Source organism: Miniopterus schreibersii (assembly GCF_964146895.1).
Source record: "Miniopterus schreibersii genome assembly, chromosome: 1".
In the NCBI taxonomy this organism is placed as follows: domain Eukaryota; kingdom Metazoa; phylum Chordata; class Mammalia; order Chiroptera; family Miniopteridae; genus Miniopterus; species Miniopterus schreibersii.
This window is the reverse complement of record NC_138101.1, coordinates 150,150,836-150,175,138: the sequence shown is the minus strand read 5'-3', so window position 1 is coordinate 150,175,138 and position 24,303 is coordinate 150,150,836. Positions and strand designations below refer to the sequence as shown.

General features: G+C 35.6%; 1 protein-coding gene across 4 annotated transcripts in view; it reads left to right on the top strand.

Annotated features, from left to right (window-relative positions):
* GABPB1 (GA binding protein transcription factor subunit beta 1) overlaps positions 1-22,170 on the top strand; it is a 56,097-nt gene extending 33,927 nt beyond the window's left edge. For 3 of the 4 annotated variants that reach the window (XM_081134372.1, XM_081134370.1, XM_081134371.1), the window contains exons 4-9: positions 1,565-1,759; positions 2,871-2,982; positions 3,358-3,471; positions 12,066-12,251; positions 15,297-15,412; positions 20,664-22,170. In XM_081134372.1, coding sequence (XP_080990498.1) covers positions 1,565-1,759; positions 2,871-2,982; positions 3,358-3,471; positions 12,066-12,251; positions 15,297-15,412; positions 20,664-20,816 — 876 coding nt within the window. In that variant the 3' untranslated portion in view covers positions 20,817-22,170. The remainder of the gene's footprint in view (positions 1-1,564; positions 1,760-2,870; positions 2,983-3,357; positions 3,472-12,065; positions 12,252-15,296; positions 15,413-20,663) is intronic. The other variant, XM_081134373.1, reaches the window with a different exon arrangement.
* Positions 22,171-24,303: the final 2,133 nt, after the last annotated feature.

Genomic DNA, 24,303 nt, shown 5'->3' with positions numbered 1-24,303 from the left:
TTTTCCTTTGTGAGGATAAAACACTGTTCCCGGTGTGTTCTTCGCCAGGTCGAACGATTGAGTTCTTAGGTCTCTAGCTCTGCCATGGTGAGGGACTACGGTTCTGTATTAGCACAGTTAAAATGCTCATGGAAAAGGAACATTAGGCTTGGATAATAAACAAACAAACAAACAATACAAATGGGGATTTTTTTTTAACCATTTAAATGCCAAAAAGAAAATTCTGAAACTGAGAATGATAGATTTAGATATTCTTAATCCTTTTTACTCTTGCCTCCAGATCAGTGATTGTCAACCAATGTGCTGCAAGAACTTTTAAAACATGCAATACCTGACTATTTAGTCAGGGGCACTGACTTCTTTTCACTTAGATTGTCAAATAAAAAAATGACAACGGCCAACACAATGATAGCTGTCCAGTGTGAATATCCTGTCTTGAACTATAAATATATAAGTCATATAATAGTGCTGCATCTTACTGGTCACGTCTCATAATATAGTTGTTCCTGATTGGTTAATTCTTGGTACCAGAAATCCTTATATAGGTATAGGCACCTGATTTTTTTAAAAAAAGTCACTTGGGAGCAAAAAGGGTAGGTAATTACTATTATTTTTTTTTTTTTGTAAATCAATAAAAATACCTATTTTTTTGTCAGATCAGCAAAAAATATATTTTTTGGTGTGTTGCAGAATTTTAGTAGTTTATGTGTGCCATTAGATGAAAAAGGTAGAAAATCTCTGCTCTAGATTAACCTGTACAAAAGAAGTCTAATAATGTAAGCTGCAAATGCAAATCATATGTAACTCTAGATTTTCTATTTGCTATCTTAGAAGAAGTAAAAAGTAATTTTAATATTATATTTTATTTAACTCAGTATATACAAAATATTATCATTTCTGCATGAAATCAATATAAAAATTATTAATGAGATATTTTACATCCTTATTTTGGTGTTAAATCTTTGAACTCCAGTTTGTATTTATACATACAGAACATCTCTATTCGGAAGGCTGTATTTCAAGTGCTTAGCCACATGTGTCTGTTGGCTACCTTGTTGGACAGTGTACTTTTACATGGTTCCCTTTAAATTCTTTATATTGCACTGGTTGTTGGTTTGTTTTTTTGTGGGGGGCTTTAAAAAATGTTTATTTTATTTTTAATTTATCTTTATTGTTGAAAGTATTACACTGGTTTTGAAAGCAAAGGATATTTTTGTGTAAATAAGGAACTAGAATGAAAAATAGGATTTGGGAGGAATGCTCATAGTTTTCCTTCACTTCTTACTCTGTTCTAGACCTTCATGCTCATAGCTGGGTGACTGAAAAAAATAAGTGCTGCACTCCTAAGAAATTAGAAGGAAAACAATTAGGAAAGTCATCCTGATAGAAAATCGATTAAGTGACAGATGTGTGGTGATCCTGGAGCATATAGATTATTCAACACAAAAAAATGGTTGATCATGTTAGTAGCAACTTCTTTAAAGTGTAATGTCTAGTGTTTTCATTTCAGCAATTTTTAATATTTCATATTTTAGAAATCTCTTATTTTGAAATATTTTTGTAGCATGGTGCTGATGTCAATGCAAAGGACATGTTAAAGATGACAGCTCTACATTGGGCCACAGAACACAATCATCAAGATGTGGTGGAGCTTTTAATCAAATACGGTGCTGATGTACACACGCAAAGTAAATTTTGTAAAACTGCATTTGATATTTCCATAGACAACGGGAATGAAGATTTAGCGGAGATATTACAGGTAATTTTTGGCTTTTAACTTAAGAAAATAAAAGGACCTCTGTCTTGTGGATGATTTGAATTACTCAGTTTGTAGCTTTCCATTTTGGACTTGGGTTATTTTGGACTGACCTAAGCCCCTTTTACTTTCTCCATGTCCATTACTCTTCATTTTCCTGATTGTAAGCCTCTAGTCTTTGCATGTGACATTAGAAGATTAGGTAAGGTGATTACTTTCTGTGTTAAGTTCCTGAATTCTCCTTTAAGACATTTTATTCTGTTAATTACTTTTGTTGCATACCATATGGTTTTGGATACCATATGGTGTTTCAGAGTTTATTATACTTTCACTCAAAACTTTTTTTTGCAACCATAATAATGTCCCCTGAGTGAGTGATACAGTCTTTATCATTCTCAATGGTTTCTTTTATTTCTCGCCATCCTCAGAAAAATCTCTTTATGAGCATGGTTATTTATGGCTTTGGGCAAGTTATTCTAATAAGCAACATTACTTCTCTTTTCATTGGCTGGACAGCATTGATGTAAATTATCTTCTTTACTTCCTGCCTCCTCTTTCATATCTTCTGTTATCCTTCCCAATAAAGCTCTCCTCTAAGACCATCTGACTCTATTGAACTTCTGCTAGTTACTTAAAAGATATGTTCAGTAAAATGAATTTGCCAGCCTCTTCCAACTCTTTTGCTCCTAGGAGTGCAGTTTTGGGGTTAGGGTTGAAGATGTAGAACAATTAATTGGAAAGGACATGCTTTATATATGTAGTGTTATAGGTGCTGAATATAGTAGAGGAAATAATTTGATTTAAGTAATTTAATTTCTATAGTCAGAGGGCAGCAGCATACCTTTCAGCTGTGTTCTATAAAAGCCTTTTAGATATCCATGTCTCTTCTCATGGGATTTTGCTGCTTTACCTAATGGGTACTTAGAATATAAATTCATATGTTAAGTTTACTGCTATATTCTCAGAAGACCATAAAAAAAGATGTCCATTTGTATTATATGATTCTTCTTAAATTACAGAATGTTCCTTTATGTTTGTGTCTGTACTACATCGAGAGGCTGTGCTATACATTCTGGTTATAATTCTGACAATATTGTGGTGATTTGTCCCCCAGATTGCTATGCAGAACCAAATCAACACAAACCCAGAGAGTCCTGACACTGTGACGATACATGCTGCAACACCACAGTTTATCATTGGACCTGGAGGGGTGGTGAACCTAACAGGTCTGGTATCTTCAGAAAATTCATCCAAGGCAACAGGTATTGAGATGCATATAGGATAGCTATTGGGATTTTAAGCCTTAGTAGGTATCCATCCTTTTGAGAAAGGACAGTTGGAGAATAAGGGTAAGAATATTTTAGCTACCTTGGTTTTCTTTGGTATAACTAGGAAAAAGAAATCCAAATTTTTATGAGAAAATCCAAAGAAAGGTGATATTGCAAAACATACTGCAATATTATCTTTAAAAAACTATTGCTATCCAAGCTCGTTTTTCACAGAACTAATATTATCCACGCTTCATTTAAGAGTCGAATAAAGTAAAATAATATCAGATTAAGCTTCTTAAAAATTCAAATCTATTTTCTCTTTTCTCATAGATGAAACGGGTGTGTCTGCTGTTCAGTTTGGAAACTCCTCTACATCAGTATTAGCTACATTAGCTGCCTTAGCTGAAGCATCTGCTCCCTTGTCAAATTCTTCGGAAACTCCAGGTTAGAAAAACAGATCACATGTATACATTAAAAGTTGGAGATTCAAATATTCACAGAGGCCAGGACGGTATTATAAAAGGCTGAAGTGGGCAGGGTTGAGATGATGGCCTTCTAAAGAGAGGGGCAGGGCAGGGAGGCGGCAGCTACTCAGCTGCAGCTGATGATAGTCATATACTCAGTGTTGCCAAATCCTGCTTTTTCAGGGGGAGCTGAAAATCTGAATTTTAAAGGAATATTAAATATTCCCAATTAATTAAAATTTAATTGAAATTTAAAAACTTGTGTGGTTCACAGAAAACATGCCTGTGTACCCAATTTGGCCTTTGTTTTGCTAGTTCGTGACTTTTTGTATAAATAAAGTATGTAGATAAATATATATGAATTTGTTGTCCTTCATAACTTTTTATCTTTGTCATTTCCACTAGAATGACATAAAATCTTAACAACTGACAGAACTAGGAAATAGGATACCAGCACCACTATTAAGGGATGACAAACAGTATTAATAACTGGTTTAGGTAAAGTTTACCTTTATACTTAACCAAAATAGTTCTTGCTATAATTATGTAAGCAAAATATTTTTTTAATTAGGGAATAAAAAAAAACTCCACAAAACTATTATTCTTACTGTAGTTTAAACCATTATATTTGGACTAATGCTTATAAAATTAAAATGAATTTAATGTCATTTATTATTTAAATTACTGTTGTTTCAAAGTGTGATCAATAATAATAACAACAGCAGCAACAACGATTCATTGAATACTTTCTGTGTGTGCTATACACTGTGGTAAATTTTTTACTTATGATCTCATTTAATCCTCACCAAAAAGCTTGAAGGTAGGTATTACTGGATTTGATTCTTCAAGGTGCTATTGACTGAAAGATGTATTTTTTCCGGGGGGAAGAAAACCTACCCCCGCCCCCTCTTTCTTTCTCTCCCTCTTCTTTGTCTTTCTCTTGCTCTCTCTCTTTTTCTACATACTAGTGATAATAAACATCCATTCTACAGCTTCTTTAGCATCATAATCAATGCTTCAATCTAGGTCTTTTATATTTGACAGTCTTCAGATTTTTCTGAATCACATTTGGCTGTTAGCAGTTATGTGCATCATCATATTGACATGCTGCTTTTAAAACCTATGCCCAGATCTCTTTAGCACCTTTGTAATTACATAAGCATATCAAATAAAATTAATTTCATTGGTGGTTTCTATTTGGTTAAATTTGCATATTTTTTCTTTATTTAAAGTATATATCTGAAAATTAAATAATTTTTCTTGAACGTTAGCTGGAAGTTTTGACATTTAGATTTTTTGGCTCCATGAATTAATTGGTCATACCAACTTCCCTAACTTTTACTTTTAATGTTATGTGTGGTCTAGTCTGAGAGAATTAGTAATTTCACTAGACTTATTATGTGTGACTTACAAAGTTTTGTGAGCACAATAAATTTTCATTTCAATGCTATATTATAGCAGAATCTTTTTGAAGATATTTTAAGTACTTGAGTTAAAGTTCAGTTGAGTACATTGCCACCAGTATAAATACACTACTCAGCCGAGGTGCATAATTAAATAAATTTGCATGTGCTCAGGCAAATGATTGCTTTGCCTCTTGCCTCTCCGGTTTCTTTTAACATCAATTGTCAGATTCATCCTCATCTTAGAAATGTTTATATATATTTTTCCAAGGACACCTTAAGATCTGGGAAATAAATTAATACTTCCATTTTACATATGATGAAATTGAGGTTTGTGAAGGTGAAGTAATTTTGCCCAAAGCATCATGGCTATAAAGTCGTGAAAGGAGGTTTGTGCTCAAGGCCTGATTCCCAAGTTGTGTGTCTGTGACCACTGTAATATACTGTCTCCTCTATGCGGTTTATTCCAGTGATCAGTGGGCTGGTCTCTTCTAGAGTGTTTATAGGTTGGTTTATGATATAGATATTTGTGTAATTATCATTTTGTCTCATATCTAACAAAAGTATCACTGTTTCTACTTTTACCTCTGAGGTGTGTTTGTTGAAACAGTCTGTTGAAATAAATGTTCTGCTCCTCTTTGGTCCTTTTTAAATGATTGAAGACCAAAATATAAGAACCATCAGTACACTAATTGGTACTGCTCATGTTCTTTTCTTTTACCAGCTAAGTAGTATAATAGACACATCTTTTGGATACCAAATAGCCAGAATATAGCAGCAAATGGACTGCATTTGAAATGGAGGCTGGCTGGCTGACATGGTCCTAAATATAAAGGGAAGGTACTTGTAACAGTCTAGGATACCACCCACTTCACCTGGGAACTATGCTTTTAAATAGCACCTTCATGGTTCATTAGGGCCATCTTTCACATACAAGACAAATCTTTTATTTTTTAAACATGTTTTTTTGATTTTTAGAGAGAGAGAGGGAGAAGGGAGAGGTAGAAACATTGATTGGCTGCCTTCTGCACATTCCCCACTGGAGATTGAGCCTGCAACGCGGGCATGTGCCCTGACCGGAAATTGAACTAGTGACCTCTTGGTGCATGGGTCGACGCCCAACCACTGAGCCACACCATCTGGGTTGAGGCAAATCTTAATGTTAGTCCAATGGGAACCTTATAAAGAACATCAGTCTTTTATAATGCTTTCATTGTGAAACCAAATGATATCACTGTTTTTTTTTGATGTTATAAGCAAATATAACTGCAGATTGTTAATGCTTGTCTATTAAAATATCTCACCGAGTTGTGTCCTTGCTAGTGTTTTTTTATGTAAATATTTTCAGTTTTATTCTTTCCTTATAAGCCTTTATTTTTCCAAGTATTTAACTTATTTGATTAAAATCTCCATGCATAATTTTCATGATTCTTTATTTAAGAGAAGTATAGGGAAATGATTTGATAAGTCTCAATATACTCTGAATTTGTTACTAATGTTTATGCCTATGCTAATGTGCATAGTTGTACTAAATAATCATTAGCTTGCCCGGCCGGGTGTGGCTCAGTGGTTGAGCATCGACCTAGGATCCAGGCAATCGGGGTTCGATTCCCAGTCAGGGCACATGCCCGGGTTGCGGGCTCGATCCCCAGTCGGGGGCGTGCAGGGGGCAGCCGATCAATGACTCTCTCATCATTGATGTTTCTATCTCTCTCTCTCCCTCTCCTTTCCTCTCTCTGAAATCAATAAAGATATATTAAAAAAAAAAAAAATCATTAGCTTTATCAGGCTCCAGTCCAAGCCAAAAAACGGTGATGAAACAATTTGTATTAGCTATAAATTCAATTTGGCATAGTGAGTTATAGAAAAATAATGATTAATATTTATTGGGTTCTTGCTGTATGCTTGTTGCTGTGCCAAGTGCTTTACATGCATTATCTCTTTTTGTTCTCACAGTAGTCATCTGAATTAAGATACTATCATTGAATTTTGACCAAGATTTAATTTTCAGCTTTGAGGTTTCAGAAATGTTTTATTAGTATATCCTGAGTTGCTATAAGGGACTGACACATGCAGCAAACTCATACGAAGGTGATACATAAATCAGAATGCTGTTATTTATTTTTAAGGGAGGATACAGCTGTCTTTGGACACATGAAATGAACTTATTTTGGAAATCAGTGAAAAAATGTATAGCATTTAAAAGTATACACACAATTTTTTAAAACCTTGTTTAAACCATCCTTCAGAATTTGGGAATGGAGTAGTTAAGGAGAAATATCAGGCAGCTCAACATTAATATAATAATTGTCATTTTCTTTTACATTATTAAACTAATAGAACTTCTGCTTGAAAATAGTTGGGAATTAGCTTGTTAATATATGCACCCAATGATCAGAAGGCTGTAGTCCTTTAATTATTCTCTAATTCAAGTTTTCTACTAATTTGAATTCTTTTCAGTTAACTTGAATTAACATGATAATGGACAACAAGAGCAGAGGTAAATTTTGTGTGAATAAGAATCATCTTAATACATTTGCCCCAGTTCTATCCCAATAGATTCTGATTGAGTAGGTTTGGGGTGGGATCCCGACGTCTATATTTTTAACATGCTCCCAAAGGTGATTACGAAGGCACACCAAAGTTTAAGAATTTTGCCCAGATTTTTTCATTTTTATATGTAATTTAATATTTATTTAATTATTTATTAGTTGCTTAGGCGAATCTCTAACAAGGAAAATATATGGGAGAGAGGAATGGCTTTCTTAATAGCTTGAATAGTTAAATATATCTAGATGCTTGCTAGTTAATGTTTTCAGGGGTTGAATAATTCAGGAGCAGGCTTCAGGTAATTAGGATATAATTAAAACAAAAATGTGACACTGATGATCAAGACCAGATTTGTCATATTGAGATGAGAAGAATGTTATGTTGAGCACTTTAAAACAAGGTGGAATAATTTTTCACTGTCAGGAATCTACAGACCCACTAGGCTTTACTTATCTTAAGTTTTCCCTTACTTACATATACTATTACCTAACACATTGATTTCTGTTCACAAAGGTTAGAAAAATTTTTTAGATTATGGGAATTCTTGTGAAATTGTATATCTGAGCATTAATAAAATTGTGGTTTAAAGAAGATATTACTTCCCTCTGTTCATAAAAAAAAAAAAGAAAAAGAATTGTTTCAGGGTACTAAGTATAGTTACCTACTTAAACTAAGGGAATGCTTGTCTTTTAGTTACCTGTAAGTTAAGTAGTTGTCTACTATATTTGCTGGAAGCTTCCATTGTTAAGCTTGATAATTTTAGGGATTATACTTTTTTTGACTAATATTTCATCTTCTAATACCGTATTAGTAGTCTTATTTGCAGTCTAGTTTTGGTTCTTTTTTACTCTTTAGTATTTTGACTCTTTTGCTTTATTTGATCTGTTGCGGTGGGTGCCTAGCCCGCTAAGAGACTTAGCATCTGAAGATAATGTGTGAGTCCTGTGTGGTGTCGACGTAAGAAACATTCAAACCTGTGAAGAATTTTTGTGAGTTTATTTGAACCAAACTGTCAGTTGCCGGGAAGCAAAATCTCAACAGATGGAGATAATGCTCCAGAGAATGGCAGCTGTGCACCTTATTTTATACATTATAATCAAAAGAGGAGACTTGGGTGGGCTACAGGAGATCCCCTGGTGATGGATTAGGAGGTGGGAGAGGGCCCAGTGGGGAAACCTATGGGACTGGATGAAGGGCTGAAGAGCAGAACGACAGACACACCTGTACCTGGGAGGGTGCAGAATGGCGAAGAGCCAACGATTGACTCGTCACCGTGAGGGGATTTCTGGTCTCCGCAGAGTGGAGTGCTTTGAGGGGCCTGGAGAAAGGAAAATTACTTTGGCATTCCAAAGATATGTTATTGTAGATGCAAAAAGACAATAGACTCAGTTAGGGTAAAGATTGACCTTTGTCAGGAAAAATACCGGCCTAGAACATGACTGCTTACCATAAACTGCTTTCAGTTAAAAAGTTTTAATTTCCGACCATCCTATGTGGTTACGTTAGGTCTCTGAGTTTGCAAGGCCGCCACACAGGCCTGCCCTGGGCTTGTCAGGTTAGCATGTGGCCCCTTTTCGTCCAGTGTTTAGGCACAATTGAACATTTCTTTTGACCAGCAAGATTTGCAGAGGTTCTGTTAAAGTATACTTTTCCCCCCCTTATGCTCTCATTTTTGCTAATTTTGGGAAAAGCAAGTATATTCCTGAAACATACATATTTGAAGTGTTCTCATAGTGTATTTTCCTGTGCATAAAACTAAAGGAATTGACTTGGGACTGCTGATTTCTTTATTTTTGGCCAGCCCATTTTTTAAGGTACCTGAGCACGTATTCTATGCTAATAAGTTTTTAGGGTTTCTTGGGAGCACTTAGTCTTCTTATGTAATTGGTTTCCTTATTTTTTTCTTAAGTTCCTTACCATAGCACATCTTAAAAAGAAAGCTTTTTAGATGAAAGGCAAAACCTCTTTTATTTTAATGACAGTCATTGCAAATAGTGCAAAGATGAAAGTTCTTGAGTTGTGCCTTGATTATGTGTGATCTCAGAAATTTCTTACAAATGTGATACTTTAAAATAGTCACTACTTGTAGTTAGCATTCAACAAGAGTGAACATTTCTTTTTCATATGGATATTTTCTTACAAAATCAAAGCAATAGTTAATGTGTTTGAAAACCTTAGTAGTAGTTCTATTGAATATATTACTATTTTATGTTCTATATCTCATATTATAATTATCTTCCTGAAATTTTCTTCAGTGCTTGGATATAAAGCCCAATTATAGTTTAAGACAAACAAAAATGAGAGAACTCAAAATATAAAGGTGGTTTGCATTTTGAGTATTATTTTCTGCAGTTTGTATTGTAACCCTTTAGTAGTTCATGTGTGTAGGGCTTCTCTGTCTTCAGTTGATCCCATGGTCATTGATATCCATGACATTCTGCTGGGAGTTGGTAGCAACTTCGCATGTTTCAGAGCAACTGTATCTGAATGGTAGCACTCGAGGAGAGCTTTTAAATTAAACTTTTGTAAAGAGTTGCCTCAGGTAACACATTTGAAAAAGCCCGTATCATTTAGAAATAGAAATGATTTTTCCCATAGAAAAACTGGAGGATGAACTTCACACCTTTCACCTGTCTTCACCACCTGTTAACATCTTGCCGCACCTGCCTGTTCACCCCCACAGTCTTATTTTGCCAAATTATCTGAAAGGCTGCAGACTTCATGACACTTCATCCTTTAATACTTCAGCATGTGTCTCAAGAATAATGACAGCCCTTTACATATTCACATCTCCATTACATTTCCTAAAAGCATCAACATTACTTGGGTAACGATATTGACATACGGCCCATAATTCAAGTTTCCCCAGTTATCCCCAAGATGTCCTTTGAGCTCTGTTTTTCATCCAGGATCCAATCAAGTTCACACATGGTATTTGGTTATTGTGTCTCTTTAGTCTTCCCCAGTCTAGGAGAGTCCCATGCCTCCATTGTTCTTTATGACATTGAAATCTTTGTAGAGTCTAAGCCAGTCGTCTGCAGGATCACCCATATTCTAGATTCATTTGTTTCTTAATAATGAAATCCAAACCAAACATTTCCAGGAAGAACACAGTGGCATGTTGTAATCTCACATTGCATCACATTAGGAGGCACATGATGTCAGGCTGCCCTGATAATGACCGCCTGGTGACCGCCAGGTCTTTATAGGCACGCTTCCCCCTTTCTAACAAATGCTTATCTTCTGTGTCATACCTTGAGAACATTTAAATATCTTGTTTCCTCAGAACATTTCACCAGTGGTTTTAACATCTGTTAGGATGTGAAATGATAATTTTTGGGTTACAATGATAATTTTTCTTAGGTTAATTAGATATGATTCTTCTATCAAGAAGATCTTTCCCCCTTTCCTTTTTCATTAGGTATTATAGATAAATGGATTTTAAAAAATTCAGTGTGTTACAATTCCTTATTGTCATTCCTTTTGATGCTGCTTTATTGAATTATAACCTATATACAGAAAAGTGCATAGATCATAAGCATACAGTATAAAGAATTATCAGTGATTAATCCTAAATGGGTAATCATTGTTCAATTCATAAAGGGAAGTATGCAATATGTGTTTTGTGTCTGATTTACATCACTCAGCATGGTTTTTTTGTCAGATTTATCCATGTTTTACATTTAGTCACATAAATTCTGTATAGTATTCCAGTGTGTGATCTACCACAGTTTGTTTATTCATTCTACTTTTGATGGCTATCTGGTTTGTTTCAAGTTTTTGACTATTTTAAGTAAAACTACAAGGACTGCTCCTGTGTTTGTCTTTTGGAATCCGTAGTTGGTCATAGGATTGCCTGTAGGAAAAGATTTTGGCAGTATTAACTTGTAATTTCTTTACCCACACAAATCCAGGGGTACTGTTTTCAGATGCTAGAATACTCTCTGAGCCTCTCATAAAATATTAAGAGCATCATTTTGGATTTTACTGATATAAATGTTAATATGTTATATTATGTACTAATATGTTATAGTATATCATATTACTATAACATTATAATATATTATACTTAATATATATTATCAAATATTGCATATTATATTATTCATACGATACCAGATCTGCATACCACTTGTTATCAAGGCAACCCCTGTTCACATAATCCAAAAAGGGAATATTGTTTATTCTGGCTACTTGAAAAATACAGATTTTCATGTTTCATTGGATATGGAAATGATTATCAACTCATATTGATATGTAAATGGAGTGTAACCACATGTAAAATTATCTTTTGGGTTGTGAATTTTATTAAGCAAGTATAACCTTTGTCATATTTGTGACCTTAGGAGACCTTATAAATTTTGTATCTCATATAACTAAATGAAGAGGAATCATTTTCCTAAATACACAACATGCATAGATAGTTGAAATTCACTGTAAACTGTGGGATTTGTAGTCATAATGTTTACATAGATATGTACAGCACCGCTGGAGACTAAAGTTTAAAACAATGTAAAAGCTTTTCTGTGTAAGAAAGAAGCAGAGAAAGCAAAGGTGCCAACACAGAAAGTCCTGTTTATATTTTTCTATGTGTTCACTGATTTTCACTTTTTTTTTCCAGTAGTTGCTACGGAGGAAGTAGTTACTGCAGAATCGGTGGATGGTGCAATTCAGCAAGTAGTTAGTTCAGGGGGTCAGCAAGTCATCACAATAGTTACAGATGGAATCCAGCTTGGAAATTTGCACTCTATTCCAACCAGTGGAATAGGTCAGCCCATCATTGTGACCATGCCGGATGGACAGCAAGGTTGGTAGTAGGCATTTCCGTAAAGTTTGTGTTTAATCTCAATTTGCAGGAAGTCATGATACATTTTTCAGAGCATTGAGTTTTGCCTTAAATTATACTTTTGTAACCCTTTGCAACAGACTTAATTTTATTTCCCTAGGCTAGTATTAAAATTAGCTTGCTTTCTCTTGAGTATATACCAGGTGGAAAGAAGAATTGGCCCCAAGGCATTCTGGTTGGAAAATGAACTTAGATAAATAATTCAAAATAAGCATTGGATGATAATTTCTTAGGCCATTTTATGCACTTCAGATATCATGTGAGCTTTTAAAAATACCATGTGAGAAAAGGCTACTTTAAAAAAAAGTTGGATTTAAGACTTGTAGTAGGTATGTGGTGGTAACTTTTAGCAGCTTTGTTGAGAATTTTCCCATTTTTTCCCCTCTTGGAAACTGCAGAGAGCAATAAGATGGATGAAGCAGAAGCCCCAGCTACGTTTTCAGTGAATCTAAAAGGCTGAGAAAACCATGAAATTCCATATTTTAAGTGCTTCCAAAAACATCTTAAGACTATTACAGCCAGGGCAAGAGAACTCTCATGAAAACCCACAACTGTGCATGAAGAAAAGGGTTGAGCTCAGAAATGAGCAATAAATAAACACTTCCAGCAAGATAGGGCTCAGACTGAATAGGAAGTATGGCAAGCAGGGCTAAGATAGAATAGGGCATGAATAGTGGAGGAAGCAGGAAGAGAAGGTGCAGAAAGCTCCCAGCCGAGAAAGCATCACTCTGCTCCCAGGCCCCGGAAAAAAACTGTGCACAGACATAACCTTTTAGAAAATGACGAGGATTGCAGAGACCATGCTTCTTCATGGCCCGTGGAGGAATTATGGAAGGGAAGGGCTGGAGGTAGAAGTTCTCCTAAACTGTTTGGTTTAGTGATAGAGGAGGTGTGACACTGTAGGAAAGAATTTGTCACTGTAGCGGGACAAGAGGAGACCTGGAAAGTCTGAGAGGCCCTTCTCCTGTTCTGCAGAAATCATCTGCTGGTAGCTGGTCTAAGATCTCGATCAGGCCTAGGTGCTTTCACAAAGCTTAGAAGAACTAATCCAATTATACAGAAAAGAAAACTTTCAAAGTATTTGTATCAAGCAGATACAACATTTTTTCCAAAACCTGACATTTATACAGCCAAATCTCATTGATGAACAAATGGAAAGAAACTCATAGTTTTGGATGGCAAGACTCACTATCACAAAGCTCTCAGTTCTTCTGACTTAATTTATAAATGTAGTATGATATTAAAAACCCCCCACTATTTGCTAGGGCTATCAAAACAAAATACTATAGACTGGGTGACTTGAACAACAAAAATATATCTTCTCATAGTGCTGGGAGTTTGAAATCCAAGATAAAGGTGTTGGCAGTTTTGGTTTCTTCTGAGACCTCGCTCTGTGGCTGGCAGATGGCTGCCTTCTTGCTGTGTCTCCACATGGTTGTTCCTCATCTGTGTGTATTGTCTGTGTCCTGGTCCTCTCTTAAGGATACCGGTCATATTGGATTATCGCCCACCCAAATGACCCCATTCTGCCTTATTCACCTCTTTAAAGTCCCTGTCTCCAAATGCGGTCACATTCTGAAGCACTGAGGGTACTTTGCGGGGGACACAATTCAGCCCATAACAAAGACCAATAGGTCTCTTTCTGGAAGTAGCCAATCAGAGGCTAAGTTTATGTTGATAGGGGAGGAGGAAAGAAGAAAAAGAAAATAACTCTGGAAAAGAAGAATAAGAGGAACCTACTGAATATTAAAATAAACTTGTAAAGACTCCATAATTTTAAAATGTGTAAACTGACAGACATGTGAACATATATACTATGTAGGTAGTTCAATGAAACAAATACAAGGTTCTAAAATTCTTAATTTATAGGTATAACATAATATGAGTTAAAGGAAAGACTTTAATTCTCATTATTTCTAATGTTTTAAATTACATTACACTAAGTAAATATTAGTTTTACTTTTTTCATTTCTGTTTACATTTATAAATGACAGTTTTTAATGTTTTGACAGAAAAACATTAAAGGCTATGGAACAATTGTAATTTTCCCCATTGTTTATTGTTGTGTGGTTTTTTAAAAAAATATATCTTTATTGATTTTAGAGAGAGGAAAGGAGAGGGAGAGAGAGATAGAAACATCAATGATGAGAGAGTCATTGATGGGCTGCAGCCCGCAACCCGGGCATGTGCCCTGACTGGGAATCGAACCCCGATCGCCTGGATCCTAGGTCGATGCTCAACCGCTGAGACACTCCCGGCCGGGCCCCCATTGTTTACTAAGGTGGTTTGCATGGTTTCAGTATGCAGCCGTTTCTGTGGTCCCATAGTACTATGTAAAGCAAGGACGGCCTCTCTCTGTATAGTTTTTTATATTAAGAGATACTAAAAATTGGGACAGAGTCCAACAACCCAGTAGAGAAACAAGCAAAGCATATAAACAGACAACATTCATAATGGCGTATCCACACATCATTATGCAGCTAAAAGAAAGCTCTCTATGTACTGATGAAACACACCTTAGATTCATGGAGTGAAAAATGCAATTGCAGAATGATGTATCTATTGAATGTATGTTTGAATGTATGTTTTATGTGTACGCTACCTTTTGTGTAAGAAAAAATGAGAATGTACGTGTTTGTTTTTACATAAATTAACACAAGAATAGTACACAAAAAACCAATAAAAGTGATTATCTGTGTTAGGAGTGGAGTGAGACCTCTCAAAATATGCTTGTTAAATATTGTTTTGATTTTGAGCTATGTGAATGAATATATTATATACAAAGTTTTTAAAAAATAAGTAAGTACTTAAACAATGAGTAGTTTGCAGTAAAAAAGTAAGAAGGTGAATACAAATATGGACATCCTCAAAAAAGAAATCAGTGCTTTGAAATTACTGTTTTGGAATAGAATTTATTTTAGATGATTTGCATCAAAAATGTCAGCTAGTTTTATTTCAGCTAAACTTTTCTGAAAATGAAGTAATATATACATTTTTTCCTTTTAGTATTAACAGTACCAGCAACGGACATTGCTGAAGAAACTGTTATAAGTGAAGAACCACCAGCTAAGAGACAATGTATCGAAATAATTGAAAACCGGGTGGAATCTGCAGAAATAGAAGTAAGGAGTCTTTTGCCCGGTGTGTTTTGCTGCAGTCATCCAAAATAAATTCAATTTGCTTTTCTTTATTTTTTTGTCTTTTATATTTATTACTGACAGTGTTGTTTTGATACAGAAAATACATAGTATTATTTTGTTTAATTTTTGCTTTATACATATAGCAAGTCCTCAATAAATAAACATTGAATGAATGAATGAGTGAAGAATTTGTTTGTAACAAAGTCTGCCATCCTGGTAACATTGGAATGTCTTTGGTTCTTGGACTCCATTCTTCATTTTCCATTAAATTTACATACATCATTCTCACAAGTCACTAAAGGAAATATCACTATATATTGACTAATTTTTTTTTTTCTTTCAAAAGCGAAATGCAAATGCCTATTTGGGCTGGAGGATCCTCTTAAAGAAGGTTAATATTTGTCAACTGGGTTTATTATAAAGCTATAGAAGACTGCTTATTTTACTTAATACGTCCTTTAAGGAAATTAAATTTAGACTAGCTCTTGACAGGATTTAACTTTTTTACCTTTTCCCAAACTAGATTGTGAACGTAAACCATTGTGTAAGTATAACCAAACCTTGGTTACCTCACAGGTTTTTTTTCTCACATGACTGTAAATAAAAGTATGCCCCCCCAAGTTGGATATTAGCTTATATCAAGTGAAAATAAAATTATTCAAAAAGTTATTTTGGAGTTTTTATGAAAATTGAAAAACATACTCATTATACACAAATTCATAATATCTGATATATGTGAATAGTAAATGTTGGTCAATATTTAAGGTTCTTTGTTATAGAAAAGAGGATTTGAAGGAAAAAAAAATCACTAGAAGGCAACATAATTCTGAGTGGGGACAATTAGAAAATATCCTTGCCCAAATTCATTTAAATGTAAGACTGGTATATTGTCGGCCACAATCACAAATCATTTTTGAGTTGAAATATTATCTGATTCATCTTGTAACCAAAATATTTGGTAAAATTATCACTTTAATTATTGAGGGTGAGTTGTTTCTTCAAAATTTAAAGTGATACTCAGTACATTGAAGTGCTTATAAACTAACAATTTATTTCATTAAACAGTATCATAAGTTTACTATTTAGTCATCTTTTAAATATCTTTTTCTGATATGTCAGATGGTCTTTTTTTCTGGCATATAAGGTGAAAAATATATACAGGTGTCCCCCAAAAATGTACACACTTTGAATAATTATAAAGGCAGTGTTTATTAAAATGCAGTTCATTTTCAAAATGTAATAGAAATCAGCTGTTAAAGTGTGTATACATTTTTTGGGACACACTGTGTGTGTGTGTGTATATATATATATATTTTTTTAAGAGTGATTTTTATTTTTATTTTAATTTAAAGAATAGTGTATTGATTTTTAGAGAGAGAGGGAGGTGAAGAGAGAGAAATATTGATGTGAGAGTGCAACATTCACTGGCTGCCTCCTGCATGCCCCCCACTAGGCCTGCGCCCTTGGCTGGGAATGGAACTGGCAACCTCCTGGCGTGGGGTGATGCCCAACCAACTGAGCCACACTGGCCAGGGCAAGGTGAAAAGTATTTTGTCATGGACTTTGCTATAACTACTTAATAAAACATTTTTAAATTTCTTGAAAAAAGAATTTTAAATCCTCACCTGAGGATATGTTTATTGATTTTAGAGAGAGGAAGGAAGAGAGAAAGAAGGGGGCGTGGGGAGGGAGGGAGGGAGGGAGAAAAAGATTGATGTGCGAGAGAAGCATTGATTGGTTGCCCCCCATACATGCCCTGACCCCGACTGGGGATTGAACCAGCAACCTAGGTATGTACTCTGACCGGAGATCAAACCCTCAGCCCTTTGGTGTACAGGACAATGCTCCAACCAGCTGAGCCACCTGGCCAAGGCATTACTTGAATTTTTATTAAACATAAACTGACCAAGTTCAGTTAGTTGTATTTTTAAATCATTGAATATGCACCCTCTAGCTTTATTTACCTAAGGTGAGAGTTGCTGTTTTCCTCAAAGTTTTACCTGACTCCTCTCTTGCAGTCTGAAATTTCAGAAACCAAGAGAAAATAATTGCAAATAACAGGAAAGTATGAATTGAGGTTCATAAATTAACTAGAACCATGGAGATAGAACTTCAGGGGATAGAATTTTAACTTGGTACAAAGAGTGTTTGTTTTGTCTTTAGTAATTAGAGCTTCCTGGTGATGGAAATCTTACTCTCCATCAACAGAAGTGTTCAAGCCGAGGCTGCGATGTCTTAGAGCCATTACAGAGAGGCGTTGAAGTGAGTTTAGATGGTAGAGGTGGGCTGGGGTATAGAATGAGGAGACCACCAGTGTCTTCATCAGACCAGGTAATCATTTCCTTGTAACACATGAAGTGGTTCTTTTGAAGTTATTTTCTTAGATAACCAAGAGTTGTCTTGGGGCAGGATTTTTATAATCCTCTAAGTAACAGTTTGGCCATTCACCCAAAAAGTCTCCCTAAGGCAGTTGTTCTCAACTGGGGCAGTTTTGGCCTATGGCAGTTAGAAAATTGATGCTTACACACAAGCAAATGGACAGCTCACACACCCTGCCCAGTTTTTCTCCTTGTTAAAAAACAAAACAAAACATTTAATAGTTAAGAATATGGGTCTGGAATCAGATTTAAATTTGAATTATAGTTTATAATTTTCTGATTGTGTGATATTGGTCACAAGGTTAATTTAACCTTTCAAGGCTTGGCTTCCCCATCAGTAAAAACAGGGAAATAATAGCACCTACATTATCAGGTTGTTGTAAGGTTTAGAGCAGAATACACGACAATGGGAGGCATATAGTAAATGCTCAGTAAAAGATAACTGCTACTAGCTGAAGCAGAATTCAAGAGTCTGAAAATGAAAAGGCAAACTCCAGTTTTTCCTTGCTCTATTGTCATTGCCTAATGTAATAGCGATATATTGCTTGAGTTTGGAGTTGCGTAAGACAGATACCTTCTTTTATTGCTACCAAATCTTATCAGAATTTATTTTTCTTGGAATTCTTCAATGTTAGACTGTTAAAGGAAAAATACTTTAGTATAATTAGTAGGCTAAAGTATGTTTATTTTAAAATGTCAAAATTCTTTTTTATTATGGTTTTATTATAGAAGGTGAAAGCCGTCAGATTGGCATTTCTATTTAAATATAAATCTCAAATGCCAGTCTGTTGTGCTGTTTATATGCACATCAGCCAAATTACTGTTTGCATTAAGGAAGTGCCTTACATGTAACGTGCAGTAAATATTTGACAAATGAATTTGGAAACAGGAGCTTTTGAGTAAAACAAGAAGGGATATTTTCCACTTTCTAGAGATTTTTATTTGTTTTGAGAAGTGAGATGGCAAAAAGATTCTTTCCCCGAATACCTATATATCTGAAAAGTAAAAAATGAGAGCACAAACTTTAATAATGTTAACTATGCTTTCAGTTATATTAAGATATGTTCTAATTGAAATATAAATCTACAATAAGGAAAACAGGATTAAACTGTAGTCACTGTTAGACTATTTACCTTACTCAGTTTGCTTTTATCTTTTAAAATAGTTGTGACTCCCTTGCTGTTTCTAAAGGTTAATAAATAGTTAATACATAAAGATACCTTAGAGTATCTGTTACAGTATTTCCTACCAAACCAGGGCAAGTTTCTTTTATCCATATTCAAAACTTTGGCTACCAAAGGATCTTATTTCTTAACATATGTGAAATTTTAAAACATTTATGAATGGCTGTAAGTGCTCCTGCTGGTTGGTGGGGGTCGAGCTCCTGGGGGAGCAGCACCCGTCTCCCACCCTTCCCATCGGTGTGCTCGAAGTCTCCCATAGTTCACAGCCAGGGGACTGACATTGATTGCTTACATGAGGCTCATGTTTTGGGTGTTCTTTATGAGTTGTTCCTTCTCTGTCATCTTGCCTGGAGTTAAGGGTGAAAAATGGGTATGAAAAAGGTAGCAGGGTAGGGCATGGGCATTTCTTAAATTGGAGAGGAAGGGCACACCTTTCTTCTACTTGTACACTTTGTGTAATTGGAAGATTTGAAGACTGCTTGTATAATCAACCACTCCCACATTTGATGAATCCATGGGAAAAATAAATGTTAGATGTACCTTTATTCCCAGTGTGGGGAAGGGAGTGGGATTACAGGAAGGCAGGAGTGTTAAATATGCTCCCCTTGTGGACCACGTGAATAGTGAAGAAGAGGGAACCTTTTGGTGTTGACATGGACAAGAGTCAGGGAGGCAGGGGAGGACACTCGCACACTGCCCTTTCCCCAGCAAGATGCTGACCTCTTGCCTTCTGTTTCCTTTGGTCAAGGGTCTTGTCCAAATGGCCTTTCCTATGGTTACTAGTTTTACCCTCAGCCCCCACCACACTAATAGGTCCTGGGGCTCTAATTTGTTTGAGCTTGAGCGTGTGCAGGCCGAGCTTTTGCCGGTGAGCTTCGGGGCGGTACGGGAAAAGAATCTTTGAAGAGGCAGAGGAGGACCAGATTTGTTTCAGCTCTCAATTTATTGACGACTTTAGTACATACATTTTATACCTGAGTAACTTAAGCAGTCACAATAGAGGAATTTGTATTTTGTTGGTTTGTAAAATGGTATGATTTAGGAGACACTGATTCAGACCAGCACTCCTCATTGTAGAGATGAGGAATCACGCTGCTATCATAGAGAAAGATAGTTTTAAGAACAGTAATACTAGAACCTCAGAAGCCTGACTCCTTATTGTTACCAAGGGAAGCCACATCATCTCTGAGCATCATTTTCCTCATCTGTAAAATGGGCATAATATCTATCTTGGAGGCTTATCATCGGAAATCACCTTGTTTTGTCATATAATGGGCACTCAGATACTGTTTATAAGTATTACCTATAGATTAAAATGCAGATAAAGATGTGAAGAGGTGTGATTGTATATTTCCTTCTTAAAGTTCTTCACCTGTCTTTGTAGTACATATAAAAGTACAGGGACCTATCTGGGGTTCATTATATTAGTCTGTTATTTCTAATTAGGGAATAATTCCCTTGAGGTCAAAAACTATAATCTCACAATGTGGAGCACAAGATTGGGGGCTTTAATTATTAGTGAATTGGTTGAAAAGGCAAGAGGTCTAGGAAATATCAGTAGGTGACTACTTTTAGCGACTATAATTTTTGTTGTGAAAGGATGCATGCTTGTAGATGTTAATACTGTATTTGTGCAAAAATTGAAAAAAAAACTTTTTGTTTTTAAATTAGGAGAGAGAAGCTCTTCAGAAACAGCTGGATGAAGCAAATCGAGAAGCACAGAAATACCGACAGCAGCTTCTAAAGAAGGAACAGGAAGCAGAGGCCTACAGACAGAAATTAGAAGCTATGACTCGTCTTCAGACGAATAAAGAAGCTGTTTAATTGAAATGAACATGTAGTTTGAGTTTACTTTTGGTCAAGAAAGAATACAATCTTGAACTGTACACAATAAGGTGCAGTCATGGGAAGACAAGATAATAGAAGAGACTACAGGTTGATAATCGGACTAAAGCCATGCGGTCTGAATTCTTGTAACATAAAACTTTCAAAGTTGTCAAATGTATTTAAAACTGAATTCTGTAAATAGTTTTTGTTTTTTACGGTTCTAAATGAGTTGATAAAAGATTGTTGAAGAGATCCAAAAACACAATAAGCCACTGTTTTTGTGAATTCTTTTTGATTTTAGTACGAACCTTCATTTCTCAGAAACAGAACAGTTTTAAGGGTGATCGTTGATTAGACCAAATGTTGTGTAATAATTATGTGGTGGACTGATGCTGGATTTACTCCTGTAGGTATAAACTTCTATATGAAGAGAAGATTTCTCCCAGGAAATCTTTGTACAGCTTTAAGTTGTCTCAGATTCTCTGAAAACATTTTTTAGAAAACAAATTTTTATATTTGTTGAACTTCAGCTATACCCAAGTAGATTTACATGTATATGAAGCAAATATTTTTTAAAGTTTGTGTTTGTACATATCCTGCATGTTTTATAATTTCAGAATACATCACTTGCATAGGTCTTTTTCCCACAAAGATGGTGAAAGTTACTAGGGAAAAACACCAATCTTTTATTGTGTAGGTCATCTTAACTAAATAAACTAGCAGCTGGTTTTATTGGAATGCTACTGTTCTTGGAAGGAGCAGCTTACAAGATAACTTGAATTTACAAACTATAAAATCTATGCTTTTTTGAAAATTTCATAGTGGGGACGTGAAACTGTATTCTGTGCCTTCCATCATGATTTCCACATGAAAGCACTTTAAGGCAGTACATTTTAAGATAATGTTTTTGGAAAACTCAAAGCATATGGGTTTCTGAAATATTTCATGGACTCATTCCCCTCCCTCCCCCAGGAAATTATTCTTATGGAAAAAAAATGCTTTTGTATGTAGAACAAGAACTTTTTGTACTACAGCGATGCATAGATACGTCTGCCATAACTTTTACTTTTCCCTGTGAAGGCTCCATGTCTGTGCCATGACTTGCTCATCACAAGATCGTCGAATTCCACAATGTATGAACATTACAGTCTGACATACTGTTCACTCTTTTTTTGTAAAATGTAACTTCAAACCCTTTTTCTTGCGTTATTTCTTGCATTGTTTTAACGCTTTATGAAAATGTTTAACCCTGAGGCCCTTCTAGATTATCTATACTGTATAAAGAAGCAGTTACCCTTAAAACTACTCTGGCCTACTTTTCTATTTTACAATTAAATATCTTTTCCACATATATTCAGTGTAGACTTATATTTTAACCCCATTTTATTCACATTAAAAAATGTTTGTTTGGTGTATTAAAGCCATATTCCACCATATGAAAATACATATTCTTCATTCTGTGTCCTAAAAGTCCTTGGGAATTTGTTAATTCTCCCACTGCAGTTGTCAGTCCAGCTGTTAATGTGGTAAAAGGATCTGTGGAATATCAGCCTGATAGTTATTATTTGGAAACTCTTAGAAAGGTTTTGGGGCAAATTTAAGAACTATAAGGAAGAGAAAAAATCCCTTTTTCAGCCTGGCTGGTGTGGCTCGGCCGGGTGAGCATCGTACTGGCGCCGGAAGCTTGCCAGTTGGGTCCTGGGCAGGGCGCGGCCTGGGTGTCGGGCTCCGGGGCGATTTCAGGCTCTGGGCGGTGCTGGCGGTGTTTCTCGCTCCTTCGCTCACCTCTCTCTAAGCGGATTCTCGGGTGAAGATTAGGAAAGAAAACAAAAACCCTTTTCCAGTTTTACACTAAATTTGACAAGTTTTAAGTCATCTAAAACTACATTTTACAAATGGCCGGCCACCGTTTCAGTAGCATGAAGCCACTTTTTCTGTGCCTGCTTTTCATCTCTTTCGTGCGTGTATGGACTTGTGCTGGGCGGGGCGCCTGAGTCGCAGCGCTGACCGAGAAGGGCCCACCTGTCACCCCAGGGCGCAGCCAGACCACCTTGGCCCGGAAGAGCCTTGAGACTGTGCACGACAAGCTTCTGAAAGCTAATTTAATGCCTTTGATTTCTAGTTTCCTGTTCTGCTAGAGACTTCCCTGGTGCAAGAAAGCATTTTGATCTATAATAACATGGCATAGATGGGAGAAAATGATTGTTACTTAAAAGGAGCAAGTCTACGGTAGTATCAGATGGATGGGTATTCAGATGTCTTTGGTGAACGCTCATGTTTCTTCAGATCTGATTATTACGTAGGACTCGTGTAAATCCTCAGTCCTGATTCACTGTCCTATGAAATAACTTAGACAAGAATTTATAACTAAAGCAATGGGTTGCCTTTTTTCCTAGCTTCTGTTTTCAGTGAGGCTAGGAAAGATCATTGTAATTCTCAGTGGTGGCCTGAGCAGAGGATTAAAAGAGCTCACAGAACAAAATAATATAAAAGTTTTCAGAAACCCACACTTACTGTGTTTTTATTATGTAATGATGGATTTGCCACATTGATGGTTAATAATTTCCTTTTATGTGTCAACAAACCACCTTCCAGAGCAGCCTTTCTCAATGAGGGTTCTGTGAGAGAATCAAGCCCAGTGCCCCGAGTGTTAGGGCCTAATGAAGCAATTCCTTGTAATGAATTAGTTTCTTTCCTATACATCTAGAATAGTGCTGGTTATGTACTATCTTAGACACAGCTCATTAGACGTCTTGTTTCCTTATTTCTTGATTCAGATTTAACACTTCCTATGTATAGTCGCTGGAACTCTAGGATTACAAATTCTAAGTTGAGTCTGTGATGCTTTGGGAAAATCTCATGAGTAGTATCTGCAGGGACTGTGCTTCTCAACTAATTTTCATTTATTGTTATTTGTTATTTTATTTATAGCTTAATTACTTCCCCAAAGGGCTTGTGATGTCGTTTTTTCATTGGCTTTTAGGAATTATTTCCTATGTCAAGCTTTCATGGTATGAATGGCAAAGTAGTTACTCTGTTTTACTCTGCCACTGGATTGCTCTAATTGTTCATGGCAGTGGAGGGTTGAGTGTTAGGGGACTTTCTTCTGTGACAATCAAAAGAGCAAAGTTAAATAGATAAGGGAGTAAATGTGAAATCCCATATAATTTGGACTATGCTTGTTTATAACAGAAAGATCTGTGTGCAAATGTATTTATCCAAGACATATTGTTAATGAAAATGTATGTCAGTATGTGTTTCTTGAACATGATAATTTCTGAGGTTATTTATTGAAAATTAAAAGAACTCCTTGCCCATAACAGGAATTGATGAGTTGATAGACATAGTCATGGATGCTTTATGCAGATATGACTGATTTTTTCTGCATTACTCTATACACAGTTTCTTCCAGATAAAATTATAAAGTTTCTTTGTGCTTTAACACCTGGAAGACCTTGAAAACCGACTCAAAATATATCAAGAA